Source organism: Lepus europaeus, chromosome 6 (genome assembly GCF_033115175.1).
Source record: "Lepus europaeus isolate LE1 chromosome 6, mLepTim1.pri, whole genome shotgun sequence".
Classification (NCBI taxonomy): Eukaryota; Metazoa; Chordata; class Mammalia; order Lagomorpha; family Leporidae; genus Lepus; species Lepus europaeus.
In genome coordinates, this window is record NC_084832.1 from 65,208,245 (window position 1) to 65,228,625 (window position 20,381).

Genomic DNA, 20,381 nt, shown 5'->3' on the forward strand with positions numbered 1-20,381 from the left:
CTAAGCCACCACGTGGGACATGTGCATCCCATATTGGAATGCCAGTTCAGGTCCTGGCTACTCTTTTTCCCATCCAACTCCCTGCTGATGAGCCTGGGAAGCAGCAGATGGTGGCCCAAGGGCTTGAGTTCCTGCCACCCATGTGGGAAACTCAAATGGAGTTCCTGGCTCCTGGTTTCAACCTGGCCTAGCCCCAGCTGTTTGTGGCCAATGTGGGGAGTGAACCAATGAATGGAAGAACTCTCTCTCTCTTCCTCTTTCTCTGTGTGTCTCCCCCTTTGTCACTCTGCCTTTTTAAATAAATAGATAAACTTTTAAAAAAATAATAAGTTAGGGGCCGGCGTCATGGCTCACTTGGTTAATCCTCCGCCTGCAGCGCCGGCATCCCGTATGGGAGCCAGCTTCTAGTCCTGGTTGCTCCTCTTTCAGGCCAGCTCTCTGCTGTGGCCCAGGAGGGCAGTGGAGGATGGCCCAAGTGCTTGTGCCCTGTACCCGCATGGAAGACCAGGAGGACGCGCCTGGCTCCTGGCTTTGGATTGGTGCAGCACTGGCCATGACAGCCGTTTGGGGAGTGAACCAACAGAAGGAAGACCTTTCTCTCTGTCTCTCTCTCTCACTGTCTATAACTCTACCTGTCAAATAAAAAAATAAATAAATAAAAAATAATAAGTTAAATGTATGTATTTATCCTACTTAGAGTCTGACTTATGCAATAATGAATTTAAATCTAAATTAACCGTTTTGGATAAACAATTATAGATCTGTAACTATTCTATGAGCTATAATCTACCTCAGACTTGAGCATCAGCTGTAAAATTCTGCTTTAAAGTAAATAACCTCCTGATTATAGGGATATGGATAACTTTCAGGTAAAAATAAGTCCTAAACATATTAACACTATCAGGTGCCTGAGAGATAATTACTAAGAACTGCCTTCATTTCCAAATGGCTGCTCCTTTTCCTTCACCTAATTTGAGCTTAATACAACCGAGATCTTCATAGGAGTGTGTATAATTCTGAACTGGTCACAAGGAGAGACTGTCGACAGCACCTGCTGATACGGAGTTTATTCACTGAGAGCCTGGTCTCTTTCTCAAGTTCAGCCGTTGAACTTCTTTAGTGTTGTAGCTGAGAAGAACAGGATTGTTAGTAGTGCTTGCATTTCTGATAAATAAATGAGTCCATTCACGTGTATTAATAATAACTGAGGCAAGTCACCCTGCCCCAAACTGACTGAGCCATGGCCCACATTCTTTCTCCTCCGCAGCATTCCCTTCACTATGAGTTGCCAGTGCTGCCCAATGACTGATTTATTGTTTTCTCCCCAGGAGGAGGGGAAAGCCTTAGGTACCTGGTACCCAGCAAAAGCCCAGACTCAAGAGTTATCAGTGGAATTCCTCAAAGTGACAAAGGGCTAGGCGAGGGGTTCCTTGCTGGTACAACCAGGTCACAAGCCTAAGAAGGCTTGCCGGGTGTGGCTGGCTCCGTCCCCAGGGCTCTGCGCTGCTCCCGATCTGGGCTGTGCTGCCCCGGGGCTGGGCTGCTCCTCCTGGCCTCTGCGGGACCTCCAGGCTCCAGGAATTTGGACCGAGTGGTAGAGACATCGCCGGCAGAGACGGCGGTCGCCAGCTTCCTCCCTGCGTTGTCTTGTGATTCAGAGCACATTCTGCTCCGCTTTTTAAGAAAGGGAGCACGTTAATGTTGGAGGCTCACTGGGACAGAACAGAGCAAGCAGACGCAACAGTGGGATCCAAGAGTTGGTGAGTGGACAGCTCATCCGAGGGGCATGGACGGGTCATGGGGAGCCTGCAGGGTCAAGTTCTGATTGCTAAGAACTCTCTCGTGGAGAGCTACAGCAGCCGCAGAAGCCTTGGGACTTGAAGCTTTCACAAATAATCCTGGGCTGGGGCTTGCTACCTCCTTACACTCACACACACACATACACACACACACAGCTGGTGTGCCAGGGTCGTCATGTACTGTGTCGTGTTTGGTTGTGGGGAAGAAGAGTTGGAAAACAAGAAAATGTCATTCTATCTTGGACTTTGATCTAAAGCCAACACCATGGAACCAAGGGCCTTGCATGCATACTCCTCTAGGAAGTGACTTTGAACTTGGCCTCTCTCACATCAATTCCATTTGATCCCAGAGTCAGACAGCTTAGCAAAACGTGCTGCTCACTGTCTGTGTGTCCCTTTGGGCTATGCCGTTCTCTGCATTAATTTCTGCCTGATGGATGCTTTCTCCTTCTTGGAAGGGTACATTTCTGTGGCAGGAGCAATCTTGGCATTATTCCACACTCTGTGAAGGTACTTTCTTATGAGAATAATTTACATCCCCAGGATCCTGGTTTCCTAGGTACAATGAGCTTATACATCAATATTTTTAGGGAGCATACACTCTCAATATTTTATAGCTGTAGAAGACCAGGGATTGAGTCTCAGCCCTGTTGCTTTCCCCATGTGTTTCTGTGAGTCCCTGAGCTCTGTAAACCTCAGATAGCATCTCTAGAACATACCAGCTACCTTAGCTCTGACCAGAGCCTTGCCAAAGCCACACAACCAGCGACAGAAGCAGGATTTCCCATCCATGGTTTGGTCCTAGGGAGTATTTCTAGACTGACACAATAGGAAGCAATGAAGCAGCCTGGCTGATGGCCCTGGGGGTGGGTGGCCCCCACAGCCTGCACTCATGCCAGCCCCCATGAACGCAGCCAGGGGTCCTGCTACTCTGTGGGGTGGGACCCCGCCTCCTCACTGTATCTTTTCCCTCGGAATTGCAGGAGTCCCTCCAGTCTCCATGCCGCCTCTCCTGGTCACCCTCTTCCTCCTCTGCTCCTGTTTCCCCAAAGCAAATGGCCACCTCCGTGAAGCCCTCACGGTGCTCAAGGTTGAGTTTGCACTTCACCTCTACAGGAACGTGGCAGCAGGTAGAAATGGGACGAACTTCGTCATCTCGCCCGCGGGCGTGGCCTTGCCCCTGGAGGTCCTGCAGTTTGGAGCCCAAGGGAACACGGCCCAGCAGCTGGCAGAGGCACTGGGGTACACCATCCACGGTAAGACACCTGCTCTCCCTCATTCCAGCTCACTCTCTGGCTCAGGCCACCTCGGGGGCTGTGGAGCTCAGCAGCCAGTGGGTCACACAACTGGGCAGGAGATGGAACAGCACATTTCAAACTCTCGAAATGCAATTACCCTTGATAATAATAATTTTTTAAAAAAACTGATGTACTTATTTTGGCAGAGTTACAGAGCCAGAGAGACAGAGAGAGAGAGAGACAAGGAGACAGGTATCTTCCATTGTTGGTTCACTCCCCAAATGACAAGAGCATGGAACTCCATCCAGGTCTCCCTCATGGGTGGCAGGGCCCCAAGCACTTGGGTCTTCTGCTGCTGCCTCCCCAAGTGCATTAGCTGGATCAGAAGTGGAGCAGCCAGGACTCAAACTTGCACTCCCATATGGGATCACAGGGAGTAGTTATAGCTACTGCATAACAACGCCAACACAATTACTCTTGATTTTTAATACCCCTTCTAACCCCAGGCTTCATGGCAATATGTCCATTCCCTTCCACATCACTTTATGGTGCTCACTAGGTGCAGGACAGCATTTAAGGCCCCTGGCAAGCGTTAATTAACTGTCACAACAACCCCCCTTTTGAGGTTGGTGATTTTTTATTATCATCTGTATTGTGGAAAGGCACAAATAGGCACAGAGAGTGGAAGCAACTTGCTCTAAGTCACACAGCCAATAAGTGGCAGAGTTGGGCTTAAACCCAAGCTGTCTGGCTCAGAGCCCATGCTTTGGACCAACCCGCTTTCATAAATCTGTGATGTCTAGGCAGTGCCAGATCTGCCAGCTTAATCCTATAGATTCTGGATCTCAGAGCAGCTCTGCCTGTAGCAGCAAAGAGTCTCCCAAATGCAGGCCAGGTTCTCCTAGGCTACGTGCAGGCCCTCAGCTCAATGCTGGGCCCCCGCACCACCTACCAACTCCAGGCTAAGACAAACACAGGAGTTTTTTCTTCTCTCTCTCAAAAAAGGCATCCATAAAAAAAAAAAGATGCAGTGACCTTTGCATAAATTAGCATTTGTCAGAAAGCACAAGAACTAATGCCAATATATCCGGTGAGAGTGTGCTGTAGGATGGGACCTTGAACTGGCAAATAGAGGTCAACACTCAACATGTCAGGTCTCAAGGCCCCAGCAGAGCGTCCTGTCCCTCCCCCTCCACCCTCCTCCCCCTGCCAAAATGATTCTCATGAGCCTGCTGGTCGACAAACAGATGATTTTTTCTCTTCAGGGACAACTGAAGTCAAAGGTAGTTTGTTGAGCTTTGTTTTTCCCCACAGTGATAGCACAGCTGTGCACATAGGCAGGGAGCTATTCCTCAATCGTGTTAGATTCCGAGCCATGCCATTCCCGGAGTACTACTGTGCACCTGCTCCATGGGCCAGTGCTGTGCCAGGAACTCAGCATCGAGATCCGTAAGGAAAAGCCTGAATGCAGGCAGCTCAGTCTCATAGGAGCCGTGCACATGGAAATGCGCTCCAGCACACTGCTGTAGGTACATGTTTTAGAAATAAGTTTGTACAAGGGAGTGAATGATTTATTCCAGCAGCAGCTTAAAGGGCTCCCCAGGAGATGTGATGCTGGAGCTGGGTGATGAAGAATAAATAAAAAGATCCAAGAAGGGCAGGCTTGTCGGCCTTAAGATGGAGTCTCATAGAAGCCAGGACTGGGGGGATAGTGAGAAGTGGAAGTGTCGCCACACTGCAGGGAAAGCACACTAAGCGCCATCAATTCTCCTTTGTTGGGACGGTCGCGGAGTCTGGCTAACCAAATGGGGACTCTCAGAGTTTCCATAGAGCCTGTGAGATGTTCTCCAAATGTCAAGGATGCTGAAAGCCTAACTCTTAGAACAATAATCTCCTTCTTTCCTCTTAATCAGAAACTGCATTTTTAAAATTCAGTCTTTTTATTTACTTATGTGAGAGGCAGAGCAATTGTGAACTCTTATCCATTGGTTCAGTCCTCCAAATGCCTGTGATGGCTAGAGCTGGGCTCGACCACAGCTGAGAGCTGGGAACTCAATTCAGATCTCCACCTGGGCAGCAGGGGCTCAAGTGCCTGAGCCATCACTACTTCCTCCTGAATTCTGCATCAGTTGGAGCCCAGAGTCAGCAGCCAGAGCCAGAAACTGGACCCAGATACTCAATGTAGGAAGTGGGCATGGGAACAAGCACTTTAACTATAAGGCCAAGCGCCCACCACCAAAAACTGCATTTTTTATCTTATGCAGTCATGGTTAATTATTATGAACCAGAATGGGCAACTTACATGTCAGTGTGCTGGTTAACAGAATACCCCTATACTTTGGTGTGCCCCAGGGTAGCTCAGAGAGTCACATGTGTGCAGCTTAAGACAGCCCACCAGAGCCAGCTCCCTATCTGGCCAGTCCTTTTAAAAGTCAGTACAGACCAATGACACAGGTATAACGGCAGCAGCAAAGTCCATCCCAGGGTCTGGGGCCATCATGCCTGTTTAATCGATGGAAAGACCCATACAAGTTGCAATGGGATACATCAGTATTGTCTCCTTCTCGCTGTGCCTCCAGGCAATAGGTGACAACAAGGAGCTTTGTGAGGGCACCAACCCGCTCGCCATACAAATATGAGGCAAGATGTTCCCAAAGAGAGACCATGTTTTCATTATGTGAAATGCGAAAATCTCCCAGCATTCCAGCTTCTAGGGATTGTTATTGTTCTTCAGTTCAAATTAATAAGGAACACTTTAACAAGAACTGTTTCAAGAACCGAGACCTCGCAGATGAAAGTGACATGGCCCTGGTGAAGAGTTCTGCTGAGTGACATCGCTGGGTTCTACTGTGGCGTTCGTTATGCATTTGGTCCTCATAGAAATCAGATAGAGTCACTAGATCTCTATTGATTTTCCAATTTTATAAATAAGGTAAGAGGCTAATGATTTGGGGAAACTTTAGGTCACCTAATGAACAAGTGGCAGAACCAGAATTCAAGTTCCAGATTTCCTGATTCGAAATCCCATATTCTTTCCATAATTCCTTAGCACCATTCTAAACTATGGAGCAGGTGCCTTCTCTATTTCTACGTCTCACCAAAGGCATCTCTATTGGCCTCTAAGCCCAACTAAACCCTTTGGAGAGCATCCTAAACTTAACCTTTGTTCAATTTTCTGATAACAAAAACATCAGCCTCAGAAAGATGGTTCTTATAGTTCATGAATTTTACATACATTAACTTTGAAGTCAAGACTCACCAGATTTGGTGCCGTATTCAAGAGGTGGGTTTTGCAGATTATGGCATTCTTCATGCTGGCAGAGTTAAAAGGCTGGTTTGCAGCAAGATTCTAAACTTTCTTCCAACTCTGCACACAGCCTGGGACCCTATCCTCACATCTTCCCTCACTACATCCTTGGTCTGCCCAGGTGGTTTTCTTGCCTTCTTCTTCTTCCTTCTCTTGCTCAACATCTTATTAGAACTACCAAGTTATTAACCCACCTCCCAGCAAGGAAGATGACTTTCTATTTCAGATGCTAAAGACAGAGAGAAGTGAAGTCAGCAGACGTGGTTCTCATTCAGGAGCTGTGACGGGAGAATCCTGCCCGCACACTCCCATCATTCACCTCTGCCCCATTACAGAGAAGGAGCCGGAACATCGTATGTACAGCAAGTAGGAGGTTAGGAGCTGCATCGCCTCACGTTCACCCCAGGGAGACTGAGGTGCTCGTGTGCAGAGTCTTCTCAGTCCATCCATTCTTACCCTGTGAGGTCACTGTGTGACACTGCACATCTATGCCACCCTGGCGGCGGATGGGGCAACCGAATGCCACCACCTCCAGCTGGGTGACCCTGAGCAAGTTTATGAAGTTGTCTGACCTCAGCTCCCTCATCTATAAAACAGGGACAATAGTCTTCGTTCATAGGGTTATTGAAAGGATCCGGTGCAATCAGGAACATAAGTGTTTAGCACAATTCTGTGGATGTAGTCTACCTTCAGTATTCTTTATTCTGGCAATGCAAATTCTGGAAGGTCCAGAAAAGCCCTTTCTGTGTTCAAATGGGCACAAACACAGAGACTTGGTGGAGGCAAGATTTCGCACCAAACTAAACTTCAAGCAATTTTCATGCTACGCTAATGCTTCTGTCTAAAAGAATACTAGTTCCTGGATCCAGAGAGGGGAGAAGGACTGGGAAGAAGTTCACAATATGCACTGTGGACCCGTGGAATGTCTCAATTCTCCTCCTCCCACAGTCAACATGCTACAGGGATATGAGCCTGGAAATATATATGATCTCCCTCAATAGGGCAAAATCTGATTATAAAGTATGTGTTCTTTTTCACTGCAATAAAATGTAAGCACTCAAGCTGGGTGATAACTCATGAGACCTGTATCAGTTTTGTGTAGTCGTAGATTCTAACAAGCAGCTTTGGTAGCGTGTGGTATCTGCCCACTACTATGAGGTCTGTGGCCTGGTGGCTGGGCACTTTGGCTGAGGTATCTTCTGGGTGCCTATATCCCCCTCAGCAGATGCTACCCAGGCAACTTAGGGTTCTCCTGCTGCCTCCTAAGTTGAACTCTGTGACACAAAGTGCATTGGAGTGGAGACAGCCCATGCTGAGACGGTGGGATTCACCTACTGGGTGCTCGGGGAGAGCCAGAAGGGGCTGGTGGCTCAGAAAGAGATCTCCAGCATTATCGATTTTACAAAGATTTGTGGATAGCCTTGGGCAGTGCCTAAGAGGGAGGAGAAGTGGGGAGAAGCAGTGGAAGGCCACACTGTAGAGTCAGCCTGCGCACGATGGTGCTTCACTCTAGAACTATCCAGCTTGCATGTGTCAGGAGTGGGAAGCTTGGGGAACTCAACTACATGTAGACTCAATGGTGGGCACGAGGCCTCATTCCAGATACAAGATGCCTAGGGAGCTGCGGCCTGCAACTAATAGCATGCACATCAAATCCACCATCGGAGATAAATGGAGATGAGGAAGCAATCTCCTGTGTAAATGGTAATTAAATAGAAGTCCGACTATCGTCCAAGAAGGTGGAAGCTATTGACTCTTGGCAACGGGCTTCTTACTTGTACATCCTCAACAACATTCATGCAGTCAACGCCAACATTAATAACAGGAGCTCTCTGCTGGGTCTTAGGGAGATGGCAGAGGGGAGGAATTATTGTCCTTTGCATGTTTCACATTGAAAACATAGTGCTAAAAGAGATTGCTTGTCATTGTCACTCAGGCTTCTGACAGGCAGTCATTGGGATGGATTTAAGGCCCCAGACAAGATGTATGGACAATGCAACATTCTGGCCACCATCCATCACTGATCTTTGTGACATTGCACATAAATCTCTTGACTTTGTAAATGAAACTGGGCCCTGGAACTGCCATTTTTCCAGCCCAAGATCTTGTGAGTGGCACTTGTGAGTAGTCCTGAATCAGGAAGTTAGGGAAGAAGAGCTTCTTTCCAGCTACAAGGTGTTAGCAACAGTTTTTGTTTGATTCCATCACAGCCTGACTTCTTGCAAATCTTGCATGGTTTCTTCCCAACTTTTAATCTTTGAGTCCAGGCTGGTTCCTGAGTGGTTAGCTCTGAGTTTTCCAAACTGACTGTGTGTGTTTAGACTTGGGAGACAAGAGTGGCATTGCTGCGGCTCCATTCAATACATTGTGCAGGTGGGGGCTGTGCTGGCTCCTTCCTCACACCCACTTTTGTCAATGGATCCCAACTTGTTTTTCACAGACCCAAGGGTGAGAGATTTACTGCACGCCATTTATGCCACGCTGTCCAACTCCGGCCAAGGCACCGAGATGGAACTGGCCTGCACCCTTTTTGTGCAAGCAGGAACGCCATTGTCCCCCTGCTTTGTGGAGCAGGTTTCCTGGTGGGCCAACAGCAGCCTGGAGCCAGGTGATCTCAGAGAGCCCAATGGCGCCACCATTCAAGTCGACGACGCAGCCTCCAAGCAGACCTCAGGTAAAAGAACACCAAGCACCTCATGGGTAAGGTCAAGAGCTGCACACAAAGAGTATTTCCCATCACTGTCGAAGACATGGTGACAATGTCCATGCCACCCCCTCTGCAGCAGAGCTCGTCCTCTTGGGACACTGATCCTTGAGTGGCTTCCTCCTTGAAGCTGCCAGAGTTGACCTTTGCCCCGCCGCCAGCCCATACTCTCACACACAAATCTACATGCACATGAGCACACCGAGACACACAAGCACACACACACAGAGAAGTGTGCTCCTCATGGCTTCCTACCTCTGGGCACATCCGGCAGTCTTTGTCCCCTGCACCTGTCTCCCCCACTGAGTTCCACTGAGCTCTGCTCCTGTCTATGGGTAAAAACCTGTGATAGAGGCCGGTGCCACGGCTCACTTGGCTAGTCCTCCGCCTGCGGCGCCGGCACCCTGGGTTCTAGTCCTGGTCGGGGCGCCGGATTCTGTCCCAGTTGCTCCTCTTCCAGGCCAGCTCTCTGCTGTGGCCCGGGAAGGCAGTGGAGGATGGCCCAAGTCCTTGGGCCCTGCACCCCCCCCCAAAAAAAAAAACAAACCTGTGATAGAAAAATGAAGCAGGAACCCAAACAGTAGTTTCTTGGGGATTTAGCCTAAGGAAGTAAATCCAGAGAAGTGAAGTTACATTCAGTAAGATGCTTAGCTCAATTTAATTGATGAAACAGGCTGATGAACAACCTGTCCTGCAGTCGGGGAGGGTTCAGGGAGGCACAGCACAGGCCTATTGTACAGTACAGTACAGTACAGGCATATTGTACAGTTGTAATTACGACTATGATGGTGAAAATCAGTAACCGTCACTGTTTAATTTATGTCTTATTGTTCTAAGTTTAAGGGATCAGTTTGCCCTCCCTCACGATAATCCTAGGAGGTCGGCATGAGTCCTGGCCACATTTTACAGATGAGGCACAGAAGGTTGAGCCTCCTGCCCAGGATCCACAAAGCCAGGAGGTCTTCTCCACATCCCGAATAAACACAAAGATTACACAGCAATAAATGACGTTCGAGGATGTTTTAGCTCTGCCCTCCTCGACCCGGTACCTGTGGTGTTCATTTCAATCACAGGGCACTTGTCCCTCCCCTCCCCCGTTGCTGTCCCACCCGCAGGTGAGGGCCCAGGCGGCTCTCCATGGGGGCCCGTTGGCGCCACGTCTGCTCAGCTTGCCATTGTGAGCATCATGTCGTTCCAAAGCACCTGGCGGAAGGCATTCTCCTCCAGGGACTCGCAGCTCCTGCCTTTCACCTGCGCCCCCGGCCTCGTCCTCCAGGTCCCCATGATGCACCAAATGGCTGAAGTCAACTACGGTGAGCGTTTTCCCGCTGGGCCGCCCAAAGCGCAGGGCAGGGGAGTGGGAGCCAGGAGCCAGCTCTCTCCTCCCACAGGCGCTGGGCTGTGCGTGTGCTGAAGAAAAGCCCAGTGTGGCAGGGGACTCTTACCTAGGGGTCTTGGGACGGCAGGAGGCTGGACAGTGAGGCTGTGGATGTGGGAGAAAAGCCGACATTTCCCTCTGCACTTAGGAAAGGAGGAAGTTCATGTGAAGCCAAAAACATCCTGACCCAATCACTTCCCTTGGACAGGCACCCCCACAAACTGAAAGCCACTTAGCAAGGAAGAAGATTGAGTCTAAAAGGCTCTCCAAGAGCACCCCAAAAAGTCCCCCCATCCTGAAATGCCGTGGTTCTCTGTGCCCACCCTACCTGATGGCTCCGTCATCTTGGTCAGGGTGAGGATGTGGAGGGGGGCAGGTGGCCAGTGCCGGCGAGGGTCTGGTAGCCCTCAATCCAGCAGGCTCCAGCAGGGCCGGCACAGCAAGGGAAGAAGGGCCCCCAACTCCTGCCTTCATACCCAATCTGCCCCACTTCCGTCAGCCCTCCTTGTGGGCTGGGCCTGTGGCTTGTGGGGCTCCTGTAGGACGTACTCAGGGAAAAGCCAGTGAGATGTCAGAGTTTTGGGGTCTCTGTCATCCAGAGGGCTTACTAGTAGTTCCACCCTGATTCCATGTGAGGCACATAGTGCATGCTCAGTAAATGTAGCCATTGGCTTATTCAACCACTAATTACTTGTTGAGGCCGAGTAAGATGAGAACCTGCCTGTGTGACCCCAAGAACACCTATGGGGTAAGTGAGGACACTCTTGTCCCTGATGTTTTCTCAGTGTGGCTGTGACCGGGCTGGCTGACTTGGCTGTGCAATGGTGAGCAGCCTCCATGTGGCTCTGGTTCTTCCAGGACACAGTGTGCTGCCTGTGCACGGCCTCATAATGGATGCCAAATTAGCATCGATCCAATAGGGAAAGTAAGTTGAAGCTTACTTTCTGCCTTATCGGCCAGCCAAACTCTGCTGTGGCTCCACACCAGGGCCTGGGTCTCCCTCCTGCTCCCAGAAGGATTGGGGCTGGAGTCCATCCCGTAGTTCTTCTATCCCCACCCCACCCGGATCACCCCACATTACGCACAGTCCCCTCCCTGTCCCCAGGCCTGGCCGCAGTCTGCATTCACCAGCAACTGTCACTGGGTCTCCCTGTTCCCAGCCGTCTGTGTCCGCTGCCACCTGCCACCTGTCCCATCACGCTGCTCTGCCTGACAGGCTGTGGTTGTCCTCAGCCAGCCACTGCCCTTGCCTTTAAGCTCCACTGCCCATCCTGAGGCCTGTGCGTTTAGATCACAGCCCCCAGGTCATGTGCAGTTGGACTCGTGTTCTGTCACGCCTGCGTGGTGGTTTACAAGTTGGGAAATCTATGAATTCTAGATTTACAACTTTTATTGGAAGATGAGAAGATCTGGCACAAAGAGCCTGGGTCCCCCATGGCTGTGGTTGGCCAGGATTGGACTGGCAGTTCCTTTAGGACAGGGCAGATTGCTCCCCCTTCTGCCATTGTTCCCACCGTGCCCCACCACCACTGGCCTCTGTCCTGGCCCTGAGAGAATCTTGGAGATCCTAGGTGTTAGGATCAGAAAAGGTGACCGTGTCACCCAGAAGGCTTTGCCTCAAACTGCTCCCTGCGGGTGAGTGGGTGCCCAGTGAACTGATCCCAGTCAGGTAAGGTGGCCCCTGTGAGGGGTCTGGCACTGTTTGGATTCCCTGGCTCCGGGGACAGGGCCAATCCCTGACAACGGAACCCCCAGGCCAGTTCCAGGACGCAGCCGGCCATCAGGTGGGAGTGCTGGAGCTGCCTTACCTGGGAAGTGCGGCCAGCCTGTTCCTCGTGCTGCCCCGTAACAAGGACACCCCCCTGCGTCACATTGAACCTCAGCTCACAGCCAGCGTCATCCACCTCTGGACCAGCAGGCTGAGGAGAGCCAGAATGGACGTGTTCCTCCCCAGGTGAGCAGCGGCCTCCCCCTTCCAGAGTGCTCTGTGGCCAGTGGTCTGCACAGCATGGGTTTCAAACCAGGTGGTCTGGCTCTGGGTCTGTTGCTAACCGTGGGCTGGCTTGTCTAGTGTATCCCTAGAGGTAGAGCAAGGGGAAGTTACCCTAGAGTCCATGTGGGTCCATTTCAGAGCCACTGCTAATTGGCTCATGGCTCAGGCTGAAATGAACTAACTCCCTATGGTCTTCCAAGGCAAGACCCTCTGTTGTCTCTGGGCCAGAAGGATTCCCTCAGGCCCCTGCGACAGCCTCATGCCTCAGCCAGTTTGAGAACAAGGGGAGGAAGTGCAGTGGATTCCCTTGTAGGAATGTACCCAAAATCTTCATCAAATATGACTGTCACTTTTCCTAAACCAAAGACATGAGATGTCTTATTTGATTGAACAGTCATACAAATATACCTGTGAACAGAAACCCAATTAAGGCATAAAAGTGTGAAACTTTAAGTCTCTGTGCTGAAGTCCTCATTTGTTCTGAAAAGTGGCAAACCCTCCCTTCAGGAAACCCAGTAGGTACAAATACAGATTTCCAGAAAGTTAAATGACAGGGCTCTATTTATGGCCTCCCAAAGCAAAAATCTATTAGGAAAACCCAATCCCTAACAAAAGAATCCCTCTTAGCACTTCTTTAAGTGATGCACTTCTCTGAAATCAGAAATTTATCAGCAATTTGTGGACCAGCACTAGGCGAGGAACACTGTCCAGGGCCTCCTTGAGCATGTGAATTCAAGCGCCCGCTCACATGGGGCCTGGGCCTCCTGCCCTGCCTGGGCTCTCAGCAGGCCAAGGCAAAGGCCTTGGCCGTGCTCCCTCAAGGAGTTAAAAATAAGTCCATGCACCAGAACAAGTGTGTACCAAGAGAGACCAAGCAAATAAAGGGCAAGGTCTAACGTAGCAGGTGGCCCAGCCCAGGGCCAAAGGTAAACTTAACTCGAAGATAAAGTCTATCTTTCAAAACAGAATAGTTGAAGTCCAAACCAAAGCACAAAGTCTGGGTAGGTATTTTAGCGGCTCTCTGTGGCCTAGAGAAGCAGCTACTGTAATCTTCTGGGCATATTTTAGAGCAGCTCAGAGAAGGAAGGAAGAGGAGCCTTCAATGTCAAAAGAGGAGTGAAAGCAGAGCCCCGTGCAGGAGCTTGCCACAGTCATTCTGGGTTTGGGCAACAGATGGCTTGTCCCATCTTGGAGCACTTGATGGGAAACCCCTGGCTCCCCTAAGCCCTCTCCTTCCCTGTGATCCTGCCTCCAGAAGACTCAAACCCTTAAGCCATGATCCTGGAAAGCACTGGAGGATGGGGGAGGAATGAGAAGGCAGGGATCTTAGCATCAAGGCCATCAGTTAACACTTGACCTCATTGTGGTCGTTTTTGTTTTTTAATCTCCCTAAGAGGGTCAAGCCTCCTGTCCAAGAAGAAGAGAAATTTTGAGGGAAGTGAGGCTATTTCACAGGCCCAACTAACCTGGTTCTTGTTTTGCTTTGTTTTTTAAAGCTAGCTTCAAGTACTTCAGAGAGTAAACAGAATAAGAAGTAAAAAGTGTCTTAGGTCTAGATGTACATACAAGCTCTGGGCCGAGGTAGACACAAAGTCATCCTTTGGGCAAAGATTTCCTGCTGGTTGCCTCAAACTCTCCATTCCTCATATAGCATTTGTCACTTCACAAGGGCAAAAAAATGTGCATACTGTGAGAAGCCATGCAAGAACGGGGTGACAGCTAGGTGCTGTATGCCACCAGACAGTGGATTAGTAGCTTTAGTAGCTTCTGGATAATTTATATTTAGCTTCCAAAGCAACCCTTTGTTTATAAAGAAGTAAGGTCAAATGCATTGGGACTATTCATCTTCATTAGGGACACTCAGCGTATTTAAGGAGTAATCAGGAAAACCAAGACTGAGTGTTAAGAGTCATTTCTATTTATAATCATGTAAAGCCCCAAGAAAGACTAATAATGTCAAATGCGTAATTAATGAATAAAGCCCTTAGTGATCAGGTCAACCTCGTAGGAAGCTGAGCATGAGTTTTCTCTGATATTAAATATGATCTACGTCTTTTACAAACCCAGCACACTGCAGGTTTCCACAGGGAGTTTTGCTCTTCCTCCCAGGAGGTGCTGATCATCATTGTGTGTGCTTTATGTTTTTCCAAGAGGGTTTTCTTTCCTTTTGAAAAAATTAAGATACAATTCACATACAGTAAAATTCACTCTTTTAAAGTACACAGTTCAGAGATTTTTGTTAAATTCACAAAGCGATGCAGCTATCATTACTATCTAATAATTCCAGAGTATTTTCATCACTTCCAAAAGAAACCCCAAACCTATTAGCAATCACCTCCCATTCTCCCCTAACCCCTGCCTCCAGCCACTGGTGACTGCTAATCTATTTTCTTTCTCTGTGGATTTGTCTATTCTGGACATAGCAAAGAAATGAAATTGCACAGTATGTGGGCTTTCGTGCCTGGCTTCTCTTACTCAGCATAAAGTTTCCAGTGTCCATCCTTGCCAGTGCTTCATTCCCTAAGGCTTCTCAGCCTTTTGGCTTAGATCGCATGTAGGGTTTCATTCCCTTTTAATGGCTGAATAATATTCCATTATATAAATTACTACCTCTTGTTTATCCATTCATTAATCTGTAGATATTTGAATGCCAAAACACTTTTTGTCTTGTTTCCACTCTTTGGCTACTCCAAACATTTATTTTTATGTGGATATATACCTTTGATTATTTTGCGTATATATGTACCTAGGAATAGAATGGGTTACGTGGTAACTCTACATTTTGAGAAACTTCCAGACTGTTTTTCAAGTAGGTGCAGCATTTTACGTTCTCATCATCAATATAGGTGTGTTTTAATTTCTCCTCATCCTTGTAAAGATATTATTTTTCATCCTTTTTATTATAGGCTTCCTAGTCAAGGATCTCATTGTGATATTTCGTGGGCTGTCATTTGCATTTTCCTAATGACGAATTATGTAGAGCATCTTTTCATGTACTTGTTGGTCATTTATATTTTTTGAGAGGTATCTATTCAGATTCTTTGCCAATTTTTAAATTAGTGGTGGTTTCATTGTTGAATTGTTTCAGTCCTTTCTTTTTTCTGGATACTAGTCCCTTATCAGATATGTGGTTAGTAAATATTTTCTCCAACTCTGTGAGTTTCTTTTAACTTTCTTGATGCTGTCCTGTGAAACACAAACATTGTTAACTTTGATGAAGTTCAATTAATCTATTTTTCCTCTGTTCCTTGTGCTTTTGATGTCATATCTCAGAAACCATTGCCTAACCAAGATCACAAAGATTTATGTCTATTTTTTTCCTAAGAATGTCATAGGTTCAGCTCTTGTATTTAGATTTTTTTTTTTTTTTGACAGGCAGAGTGGATAGTGAGAGAGAGAGACAGAGAGAAAGGTCTTCCTTTTTGCCATTGGTTCACCCTCCAATGGCCGGTGCGGCCGGTGCATTGTGCTGATCTGAAGCCAGGAGCCAGGTGCTTCTCCTGGTCTCCCATGCGGGTACAGGGCCCAAGCACTTGGGCCATCCTCCACTGCATTCCTGGGCCATAGTAGAGAGCTGGCCTGGAAGAGGGGCAACCGGGACTAGAACCCAGGGTGCCGGCGCCGCAAGGCTGAGGATTAGCCTGTTAAGCCACGGCACCGGCAGTATTTAGATCTTTAATCCACTTTTAATTAATTATGTATGTGGTATGAGGACTGCATCGATATCGACTGCATATGATATGCATCGACTGTCCATTTTTTCCAACATCATTTGTTTAAAAGATTATTATTATTATTGAAATTTCTTGGTTTTCTCATCAAAATCAGTTATCCATAAATACATGATTTTATTTCTGGACTCTCAATTCTACTCTATAGGCATAAATTTATAAACTTTTGCCAGTACCATATACAGTTTTGATTACTGTGACTTTCCAGCAGGTTAGAAATCAGGAAGTAAGAGTCCCACAACTCTTCTACCCTTCCAAGATTTTTTTTTTTTTTAAGATTTTTCTTTATTTATTTGACAGGTAGAGTTACAGACAGTGAAAGAGAGACAGAGAGAAAGGTCTTCCTTCCCTTGGTTCACTCCCCAAATGGCCTCTACTGCCGGATCTACGCCGATCCAAAGCCAGGAGCCAGGTGCTTCCTCCTGGTCTCCCTTGTGGGTGCAGGGGCCCAAGCACTTGGTCCATCCTTCACTGCCTTCCCAGGCCACAGCAGAGAGCTGGACTGGAAGAGGAGCAACCGGGACTAGAACCCGGTGCCCATATGGGATGCTGGTGCCACAGGCGGAGGATTAACCAAGTGAGCCACGACACCAGCCCCAGCCCTTCCAAGATTGTTTTAGTTTTTCTGGGTCCCTTACATGTCCATATTAGTTTTAGGATTCGTCTATCAATTTCTGCCAGAAAGTAAATGGGATTTAGATGGGGATCTACATCAATGTGGGAAGTGTTGCCTTCTAAAAATATTAAGTGTTCCAAGTCGTGAACTCAACATGTCTTTTCATTTAGACCTTTGTTTCTTTCAACTTCAGTGTGTAGCTTTTAGTGTACAAGTCTTACATTTCTTTTGAGAAATCATTTGTAAACATTTGATTCCTTTTGATGCTATTGTAGATGGAATTGTTTTCTCAATTACATTTTCAAATTGTCCATTGCTAGTGCGTAAAGACACAACTAATTTTTTTACCTTGATCTTATTCCCCACCACCTTGAAAAACTTAGCTCCAAAAAGATTTCTTGTATATTCTTAGGATTTTTTTTAGTTATAAGACCAAATCATCTGAATGGAGAAGGGTTTTCTTCTTTCTAATATTCACAGCTTCTATTTCTTTTTCTCATGTAATGTCCCTTCTCAGCCCCCGTACAACATGAAATATAAGTCATCAGAATATGCACCCTGGGGGCCAGCGCCATGGCTCACTCGGTTAATCCTTTGCCTGTGGCAACAGCATCCCATATGGGCTGTGGTTTCTAGTCCTGGTTGCTCCTCTTCCAGTTCAGCTCTCTGCTGTGGCCTGGGAAGGCAGTGCAGGATGGCCCAAGTGCTTGGGCCCTGCACCCGCATGGGAGACCAGGAGAAGCACCTGGCTCCTGGCTTTGGATCGGCATAGTTCTGGCTGTAGCAGCCATTTGGGGAGTGAACCAAGGGAAGGAAGATCTTTCTCTCTGTCTCTCTCTCTCACTGTCTGTAACTCTTCCTGTCAAAAAAAAAAAAAAAAAAGAATACACGTCCTTGTCTTGCTCCTGATCTAAGAGGAACACTTTCAATCTCTTGCCATAGAATTATGATGTCTTTTTTACAACGCCTTTTATCAAATTGAGGAGGTTACTTCTTTTTTTTTTTTTTTTTTTTTTTTTTGACAGGCAGAGTGGACAGTGAGAAAGAGACAGAGAGACAGAGAGAAAGGTCTTCCTTTGCCATTGGTTCACCCTCCAATGGCCACCGCGGCCTGCACGCTGCGGCCGGTGCACCGCGCTGATCCGATGGCAGGAGCCAGGTGCTTCTCCTGGTCTCCCATGCGGGTGCAGGGCCCAAGCATTTGGGCCATCCTCCACTGCACTCCCTGGCCACAGCAGAGAGCTGGCCTGGAAGAGGGGCAACCGGGACAGAATCCGGCACCCCAACCGGGACTAGAACCCGGTGTGCCGGCGCTGCAAGGCGGAGGATTAGCCTGTTGAGCCGCGGCGCCAGCTGAGGAGGTTACTTCTACCTCACGTTTGTTAAATGATTTTTATCTGAAAATGCTATTATATTTTGTCAAATGCTTTTCCTGCATCTATTGAGATGATCATGAGAACTTTGTCTTTTACTCTATTAGTATTGTATATTATAGCAATTAATTTTCCTATGTTGGACCCACCTTGTATTCCTGGGATAAATCCCACTTGGTCATGATGGGATTTATATGGAGCTGGGTTTAATTTGGAAGTACGTCATTGAGGATTGAATGTCTATCTTCGTAAGAGAAGCTGATGTGCAGTTTTCTTTTCTCATGATAGCCTTGTCCAGTGTTGGTAAAAGGTATTTTGTTTTGCTTTTGTGTTAAGTTGAACTATTTTTGTACCATTTCTCCTGGATCCTCCTTCATGGACATGCAAGAAATCACTCTAATCTTTTATAGTCATACCTCACCTTCATTGCTGATTTTGGTTTACGAAAGTGGTACCATAGTTTATCACCCACCCTAATCGTGATGCTTGGTTTCAAGCAGCCCTTAACTCTTTCTCAGTGTTGTTGAGAAGCAGTAATAAACCACAATGGTGACAGTATGTGCACAGGCTGAACTGGGCACTGTTCTGTGCATTTTCTAAGGATTATTTCATTTAGTCTCCACAACCCACAGGCAACCACTACTAATATGTTCATTTCACAAATGAGGACAGCAAGGCAAAAAGAAGCCAATTAATTTGCCTCAGGAGTAAACTAACCCGTTCTTCGACTAGCCAGAGGCTGGGCCAGGATTCAAACCCTGACCCTGGGCTCCCAAGTTCATGTTCTTAATCACTATGTTTCAGCACCCAGAGTTTTCAGAAAGAATGTGTTTTCAGTATTTCAAACTTTAGGAGGGTCATACATTTTTTTGAAACATGTCAGTGTACCTGGAGAGAGCAGACACTGTTTTTGGAAACCATTCTGAAGAAACACACTTTTATGAGAAAGTTTGGTACTTTTATTTAAAATATTGGTCTCATTGTCTTGTAGAACAATGAAGATCTTTGCTATTCAATAGTCTTAAGAGGCAAGTTCTGCATGGTTTATAGAGAAAGATCATCTAAATTCCATTTCCAATGCTTTTATTTCCAAAGAAAAACAATAGCAGCAGCCCCTTGAAAGGATCCTTCTACAGAACGGAGGCGTTAGATGCCTCGCCCTGGGGGAACCCGTGAGAAGCTGATGTGCTGGTACTTTCCACTCTCGAGGGCTTACCAGCAAGGCCTTCCATTGCGCTCCTTCCCTGCCGTGCATCAAAGGCACACACTGCTCACAGCACCATGAAAACATGTCTTATCTGATAGAAGCATACGAAATGAGACGCTCTATTAATTGTCCATTAGTCAACCGCTTCTCTTCTGCACCTCCCATGTGTGAGATGACACAAGATAGGAGGTGGCAACGCACAGATGCTCAGAGCATGGACTCTGCACCCACACAGCCTTGCTTTGAATTGAGATCCACCACGTATGCATTAGGTCATCTTGGGCAAGTTTCTTAAGCTCCTTAAGCCTCAATGTTCCCATCTGCAAGAGGAGGATAATAATAATAGTTATATGGAGATGAAATGAGATAATCCACTTAAAGTTCTCAAGATAGTACTTATTGTAATACAAGCACTCAATATTAATTAGGACTAAGAAATAAAAATGAACTGGGATAGCCTCTCAAGTAGTTTACAATATCATAAAGAATGGTAGTGGGAAGCAGAATGTTTCATACATCATAAGAGTAGAACAAACTGCTAATGGAGCTTTAAGAACCAAAGGTAGTGTGGGAGTATTCCACTCAGTGGTAATACACTGCTTGGGACTTTGCATCCCATATCCTGAATCCCGTGAGTGCCTGGTTCATGTCCTGGCTCCTCCTCTTCCAATCCAGCTTCCTGCTAACGCACAACCTGGGAGGCAGCAGGTGATGGCTCAGTACTTGGGTCCCTGCCACTCACATGGGAGACCCAGATTGGATTCTGAACTCCTGGCTTCAGTCTGGCCTAGCTCCAGCTGTTGCACACATATGGGGAGTGAACCAGCAAATAGAAGATCTCTTTCACTTTCTCTCTCTCTCTCTCTCTCTCTCTCTCTCTCTCTCTTTCTCCACCTTTCAAGTAAAGTGAAAATAAATAAAAATTGCAAAGAAAAGAGAACTAAAGATCAAAAAACAGCTGGAGAGAGGAGGAGAGGGTAACGAGTGAAGAATGGTTAGGAAAAGGCAGCCAACGGGAGTGGGAGAGACATGGGA

At 47.4% G+C, this 20,381-nt stretch overlaps 2 protein-coding genes across 2 annotated transcripts in view; one reads left to right on the plus strand and one right to left on the minus strand.

Moving 5' to 3' along the window:
• Positions 1-2,799: 2,799 nt before the first annotated feature.
• SERPINE3 (serpin family E member 3) overlaps positions 2,800-20,381 on the plus strand; it is a 28,583-nt gene continuing 11,001 nt past the window's right edge. Inside the window, exons 1-4 of the mRNA XM_062194249.1 lie at positions 2,800-3,055; positions 8,785-9,033; positions 10,164-10,361; positions 12,182-12,380. Coding sequence (XP_062050233.1) covers positions 2,800-3,055; positions 8,785-9,033; positions 10,164-10,361; positions 12,182-12,380 — 902 coding nt within the window. The remainder of the gene's footprint in view (positions 3,056-8,784; positions 9,034-10,163; positions 10,362-12,181; positions 12,381-20,381) is intronic.
• Positions 19,099-20,381, minus strand: part of INTS6 (integrator complex subunit 6) — a 105,067-nt gene continuing 103,784 nt past the window's right edge. Inside the window, exon 19 of the mRNA XM_062194246.1 lies at positions 19,099-19,666. The gene's annotated coding sequence lies outside the window, so the exon portion shown is untranslated. The remainder of the gene's footprint in view (positions 19,667-20,381) is intronic.